This window comes from Sardina pilchardus, chromosome 19 (genome assembly GCF_963854185.1).
Source record: "Sardina pilchardus chromosome 19, fSarPil1.1, whole genome shotgun sequence".
NCBI classification, from domain to species: Eukaryota; Metazoa; Chordata; class Actinopteri; order Clupeiformes; family Clupeidae; genus Sardina; species Sardina pilchardus.
In genome coordinates, this window is record NC_085012.1 from 20164611 (window position 1) to 20172110 (window position 7500).

Genomic DNA, 7500 nt, shown 5'->3' on the forward strand with positions numbered 1-7500 from the left:
ACCCCGTAGACAGGAGATGAAGCAAGAGTGTTAGTGGACGGCGCTCAGATAGCCAGCTTAGAGGGATTGGACTTCTAAGAACTCAGAGAATGCTGATCTACTCTATCTTCATCTGACTGTTGCTCAGATCTCCTCGGGAAGTGGACAGCCATTGATCTACCAAGAGGGTGAAGACTCAGCTGCCTCTGAGTAGCAACACCTGATGCTTGGTGTATCTGGAGAGGATCTCCCGCCTTAGATGTGGGGCCTTTCATTCAGACTCTCATTGGTCTGCATTTGGATATAGGTGAAAAAGCAGTATCATGCCAGAATGTGAGGCTATGTCCAGCATGGTACTGTATGTCAATGGCTGTGTCTCCAACCGCATACTTCCGGCAGTATATTGCTAGAGTGCACTGAACTCTTCTGTCCGCAGTGCCCACTTTTCGATGGTTAGTACTGACCCCAATATCTGCACTATATACATGTACTTCAACTTAATATTTGAAGTAGGCAAGTAGGTGGCTTGAGACACAGCCCATAAGTTCATGGTCATCCTGAATGGTAAACATATCTGTGAGAATGAATTGACCCACATACTGGAAGTTATAAAACGTGTTGGGTCATCATGTACCCGAGAGAAGTGCAGTTACACATACAGATACATCCGCACATGCACATGCACACACACACACACACACCCGCACATATACACTCACATGCACATGAGTGAGGTGCACACACACACACACACACACACACACATTCTCTCTCTCTCTCTCTCTGATGAAGCAAGAGTAAAGAGCAGAAGTCAGAGGGAATGTCGAGGTCTAATCTGGCTTCCTCAATCCGTTTGTTTCACTCAAGGATTACCTTGCCGCTCCGCCGTGTCTTTATCCGCGCTCGGAGCGCTTTGATGAAGGGAAGCCGGGAGCAGGTCACCTCCGTGCATTCAGATCTGTGTTTACCGTTCCCAAATCCACTTCAGGCCACCTAAGCCCACTGTAAGATTTGCCCGGGTAATCTCCCTCCTCGGTTTCTATGATTACTCTGAGAGCATCTTCAGTGAACCCTAGAAGACATATAATCTAACAATAGGCCTATGTGGAGGAGAAGTCTACAGTATGTGTGTGTGTCATGTGTGCAGGTGAAAGTGTGTGTATGCATGTGTGTCTGTGTGTGTGTGTGTGTGTGTGTGTGTGTGTGTGTGTGTGTGTGTGTGTGTGTGTGTGCGCACATGCACATTCATGCATGTGTTTGGCTCATAGAGATCAAAGGTGGCTTACAGGCTGAGATATCATAATGAATTTGCAATATATGAAATGAAATTCATAAATTAATTTAAAAATGGCCACGGCTCCTCTCACTGCTACTGTGACAGATGCGCGTCGCATCCCCGAAGCCCTTCAACTCCTGCTGCAGATGTGTGTACTCATCATGTCCCCTGATGATGATGCGTTGTTGTATAGACATGGCCTGGTTGTTCCTTCAGGACCCTAATCAATCCCCCTGTGCCCTACCAGGACAGGACCGGAGAAACCAGGACATGTGATGTGTGCATGTGACGTGTGTGTTGCATTTTTTCCCCCCCTCTTAGCAAATGTTCCTGAATCTATGAAATGACTTGTGATTTATGTGGGATTGGAAACGCTGCCTGTATCTTACAGTGGATTAGTCTTTTTAAGTGGAGTGGGGGAAAAAAAAAGAAAATGTAATGAATTGGAGTCAAATCCGCTTCCCTGTTCATTTTTAATCCTTTCCCGTGTACAGTATGAGAGAGAGAGAATGAGAGACGAAGAGAGAGAGAGAGAGAGAAATGGAAAGAATAAAAGAGGAATACAGAGAGAGAGAGAAATGGAGAGAATGAAAGATGAATAAATGAGAGGAATAGAGAGAGAGAGACAGAGGGAGAGAGAGAGAGAGGGAGATGTTTCTAGGTTCTTTCAGTAGGATTTAAATGCCAAGGAGCATGGTTGTGTTTTATCCTGGCTGTTGGCCTGTCTTCAAGTCAGAGGTTGCAGCGCATGTGAATTGAGATCAACTGCCTGCTACTATGCTAACTGTTTAGACACAAAACACTGTCCCTAAAACTCAAGTCTATAAATACACCTTTATTTCTCTCACACAGATTAACACGCTCACACACACACACACACACACACACATACACACACACACACACACACCGTCACTCATAGCCAGATGGTGTAAGAAGACCTGTAATCTCTGTGTCACCGCCCGCACCCACCACTGGGATTATGTACTGGTACAATCCGCTGCCCCCCTCCACCCACACCCACACACACACACACACACACACACACACACACCACCCTCCCTTACCCCGCCCCACGCCAGCGCTGCCCCGTGCTCTGCTGGGCTCTGATGCGTTTGTGTGGTGACTGACTCTGATGGCGGGAGATGATGGTGGCAGCTGACAATTCAAAGCCGTTAGTGAGTTGAGCCGGCAGCCGCTAACCAGAACACTGCACAGGGCTGCCTCTGGCCTCCACGCATCCAACAGGTAAGGAGAGAGAGGGATAGATAGAAAGAGAGAGAAAGGAGAGGAGGAGAGAAACAAATGGCAGAGAGGAGAAGAGGAGAGGGGGAGAAAGGGAACAAAACAGAACATATTCTGAAAGAGGAAGTGTGGAAGTTGGACATGGTGTTGATGTTTTGATCTGAGGTGATTGATTGTAATTGATTGATGTCAGGTAGATTGGATGGGGCAGCCATCTTTGACTATCTGAGCAGCTGTACTAAAACTATGCAATAAAAGTCAAATTATGAGTGCATCTTGTGCTGGCGGTAACACACTAAAGCAAGTGTTACTTTGTTAGTAAGGCTTCTTTCAGTTTTTTTTTAAACAAAAGTACGCAGCAATATATTATTCTGACTTGCATCGTTTTATCACGAGCGCTGTTTATATGGGATTACAACTATCAGTGTTTTGCAGCCAGTGGCACAGATTATTCTGTAGCATGCGATAAATATCACACATCATGTATCCGAATATGACAGATTGAATTCTGCACGTCGCCTCTTCTTCGATGCGACTAGTTGTTATCTGCGTCCTGGTTACTGGTGGGTGACAGCTTCATGGCACTTTGCTGTGCCAAGTCTGTATTTAGTGGCAGGCTGAGAAGGTATTTGGGCTCTCTGGGCGGGTGTTTTGGTTGTTTTGGCGTAGGCCGTGTTTATTTTATCACTCTGGGTGTTAGCGTTGGGGCTTTACATCTGCCGCCACTGTGCCGTTTCTCTTCACAGTGTGACATCAGGCTCAAATCCTTGGGTGTCCAACAGATTGCCTGAATTAAGCGTCTCCCCGCTGTTCGGTTTGCTCGAACATGCTGGCTTATATTATTTATTTGTGTACTTGTTTATGAATGTGTTTGTTTGTTTGTTTATTTATTTTTGCTATCATAAATTGTACGTTTAGTTTCTGGGAACCGCTGTCACTGTTTTGCTGACTCAGAAAGATGGTGGCCTGTTAAAAGATACTGGCCAATTGTTTGAGCCTATTTTGTTGTTGTTTAAGGAGGAGACACTAACAGCACTATCCTGTGTGTGTGTGTGTGTGTGTGTGTGTGTGTGTGTGTGTGTGTGTGTGTGTGTGTGTGTGTGTACCAGGTGGGTGTTTCCTCTGCCTGGTGGACGTGGTCCCGGTGAAGAATGAGGATGGGGTCGTGATCATGTTCATCCTCAACTTTGAGGTTATGGACGACAAGCAGGACCAGACTCTGGATCATAACCACAAGCTGCCCGTACCCTGGCGCTCCTCTAGTACGTACCAAACCACACATACATAAACAATCACGTACACACACACACACACACTGACACACACACAGTCATTGTTAAAACAGAAATAAGAACGGAATCATATAGAATCATATTTTATACATACAATACTATCTACTACAGTTCATAGCCATATTTGATAGATACAATACTTACCTATGGGAATGTTTTGATTGGCATATCTTCCATATTGTACGTTATTCTATTTAACTACTATCTGCTAATCTTTCGATTCTTCATGGACTTATTCACCATATGTTCATTCCTCTCTCTCTCTCTCTCATTCCTCTCACTCTACCTCTCCATTTCTCTCTCTCTTTCTCTCTCTCTCTCTCTCTCTCTCTCTCTCTCTCTCTTCCTGTAAGGCCGGTCGCGTGGTATCCGCCTGCGTCTGCCCGTGCTGCGTTCCCTCAGCAACAGTAAGCAGTCTCTCCAGGGCGACCCCGAGGCCGGTCACGACCCCCACCACCCGACGGGCACCCCTCCCCCCCGTCGCACCAGTCGTGAGTCCGTGGCGCTCGGCGAGCTCCTGCCCGTGCCCGAGAGGTCGCGGCCTTCGCTCACCCTCTGGCCCGAGGACCAGCGGACGCTGCTGGGCAGAGACTCGGCCCCCACGCCGCCGACGTTGCAGCCGCTGGACCAGTCGTCGCCGCGGCAACAGCACCGCCTCAACCCGGACGCGTCCACGTCCAACTGCAGCCTGACGCACAGCCGCTCGCGCGAGAGCTTCTACAGCATGCGGCGCGCCTCGTCCGTCGACGACATCGAGGCCATGCGGCCCGACTGGGAGAGGAGGTTCCGCACCCGGGGCAGCTGCAGCAGCACAGGTGACCGCCACAAGCCAATCAGCTCGCTGCATAGCTCTCATTGATGTCTGTTCTAACCAATCAGATCACTGCATAACATTGATTGATGCCTTTTTTTCATTAGTCATACTGTACCATAGTGTACCTCGTCTCCTCTCACCAGTTATTTCACCACATACTGTACCTCTAACTGAAGTCTACTTGAAACCAATCTGTTTTACCAACAGATGAACAGACCAACTCAATGAACACAATTCACCCACCCTCACCAAATTGGCTTAATATACACTTTCAAGCAATGATATCAATATTACCTTTAACCTTCTTTAGCCAGGTACTGTATTGCCATATTATTTTTTAGCTTTCTAAAGGAGTATTCCTCTTGCATGCACTGCAATTTCTTCTGGTTATCTACTCCCTGCTGGCTCTGATTGCCCATCTCTTGGGATAGACACTTAAGCCTGCTGTTAGCCCCCCCTTGGTGCTGTGATTGCAGCTTTTCTCAAAGGGCATAGACTCTAATCTGATTTGTTATGCTGAGAATTCATTACAACACTACAATCACTGGTGATCTAAAATCATTTCTTATGCTTCTCAGCATGAAGTCTTCCTTGCTTTTAAATTAAATAATTCAATAATTGGGGTAAACTTTCATTATTACCTTCTGTCTTTATAATCGTGTGATTAAGCATAGCAATTGTCAGCAATAGTATAACTTACATGTCAGTAATAGTAATAATTTACATAACTTCAGCCCTGCCCTATTCCTATTTCAAATTATGACACTTTCTTAAACCCAAGTTTAGCTCACATTTTTAAATGTAGCTAATAGTATGGTATTAGTATAGTATAGTATTAATAAACCTCAACAAGTATTGTCAAGAGCATATTCTTATGAGACATTCTAGCTGTTTAATTGACTGTATTTCTGGCAGTTGTGATTGACAGTAAGTGCAACATTCTTCACTTTACCTTTACCTACCTCAGATGTGTAATGACGGTATCTGTGTGACTTCTACACACATGTTGAGGACAGGTGTGTTGGAGAAGACCAGAGGTCGACAGCCATGGAACTAGAAAGACTCCCACACAGTCTTGTTTGCAATATCTCATTTGTTGTAAACTACGCTTCTGTGTTTAATTCTCCGTCAGGTTATCTCGCAAGACACAATTGACAACCATCTTAAACAGGCTAGTTGACTTTGTGTATCTCCGACAGGTGCGGTCAACAACAAGTCCAACATCCTGAACTCTACCTCGGACTCTGACCTCATGCGCTACCGCGCCATCAGCAAGATCCCGCAGATCACGCTGAACTTCGTGGACTTCAAGGCCGACCCCCTCATCGCCCTGCCCACGGGCGACATGGACATCATTGCGCCCTGCAAACTCATCGACCGCACACACAACGTCACCGAGAAAGTCACACAGGTAGGGAGAGGTTCCATACTCCACCTTTAGCGGGGATTTTGTATCCAATTGCATTATTTTATTTATTTATTTTTCATCACGTGCTTATGTGTCTGCAGCAGTGTGTTGTGAGCTTTTGGGGAAGACGCTGAATTTAGTTTGACCAGTTTTGTCACATTCGGACATCAGCAGGTTGAATGGATGGCTGACTCCTTATTTGATATGAAGGATATTACTAGACGCACATGTTCTGCAATGATGTGATGATATTTTGGTGTTTACTGAGACTATGAGAGCTGTAAACTTGCCAGTGTCCACATTTGACCTGAAATCACCAGACGAGCTCTCATCAGGGGAAGTTTACATAGCTATCTCATCTTTGCTGTTGGGGATTTGAAGCCGTTTAAAAGCTTACTGCAAAACCAGACCCAAAAATGCACATCAGGATTCCAGTCTGCTGGCGTTAATCACAACATCACACATGAACACTCTTAATCTGTTGACGATAGACACTGGGACCTTGGCAACGTCCAGGTCTTACTTGGTGAGGAGGTATCTATCTATGTGTGTGTGTGTGTGTGTGTGTGTGTGTGTGTCTGTCTGTCTGTTTGATTGAATGAGATGGAGATCATATGGTGGGAATTAAATGGCAGCAGATGATGTTCCAGTGGTGAGCAGAATTCTGGGATGGCCTTGCGAGATCGAGGTTTGAGCCAAGCACAAACAAGCTCATTGGACAAAGGGGGGAAGTGATGTGTCTTTTCACCCCACCCCACTCAATACTGAATGAATAGAGTGTGTGTGTGTGTGTGTGTGTGTGTGTGTGGCCTTTTGGGGATTTTCATATTCTGGATGGCTATTTCAGAAATTACTATTTGTACTATTTGATGTGTGTGTGTGTGTGTGTGTGTGTGTGTGTGTGTGTGTGTGTGTGTGTGTGTGTGTGTGTGTGTGTGTGTGTGTGTCAGAGTGATTGTAGGTATGTCAACAGAAATAAATAGCACATTTAGAAAATAAGGCTTTTACAGATTAAGGCCGAATCGGCTCACTTGCTGCTGTAGCAGCTGAACTCATGCACAACATCCGAACTGAATGCTTCCAGTCACTCCCCAAAAACAAAACATTTAGCTTAATTTAATCTTGTTTGGGAGTATTCACTGATTATGACAGTACTTTGTGCTGTCTTTTATAGCAGTGAATCCATTTATTTTTGCGGTATTTGGCTCTAAAATCCAACAATGTTTTTGGTGTTATTGTTTAGCACTTTTAGCATGTTTATCTGCAGGTTGTTGCTACTCACTTTCTGGGAATCCTACTCTATAATGTTCACCTTCAAGCAGCGGGACAGAGAGTATCAAATGTGTGCCTGTAGCTACAGCGCCAGAGATTAACGACCTGCCATGGCGCTTGCTAGCTCAAAAATCTGATTGATATCTGCTTCATCACCCTGCCGTCAATCGTGATGGTTTCCGACGGCTTCCTGGCACGGCTTGGGTGTGACACA

The 7500-nt window shown here is 45.6% G+C and overlaps 1 protein-coding gene across 1 annotated transcript in view; it reads left to right on the forward strand.

Moving 5' to 3' along the window:
• Positions 1-7500, forward strand: part of kcnh2b (potassium voltage-gated channel, subfamily H (eag-related), member 2b) — a 217120-nt gene that overhangs the window by 118779 nt on the left and 90841 nt on the right. Inside the window, exons 3-5 of the mRNA XM_062521967.1 lie at positions 3610-3762; positions 4146-4607; positions 5806-6017. Coding sequence (XP_062377951.1) covers positions 3610-3762; positions 4146-4607; positions 5806-6017 — 827 coding nt within the window. The remainder of the gene's footprint in view (positions 1-3609; positions 3763-4145; positions 4608-5805; positions 6018-7500) is intronic.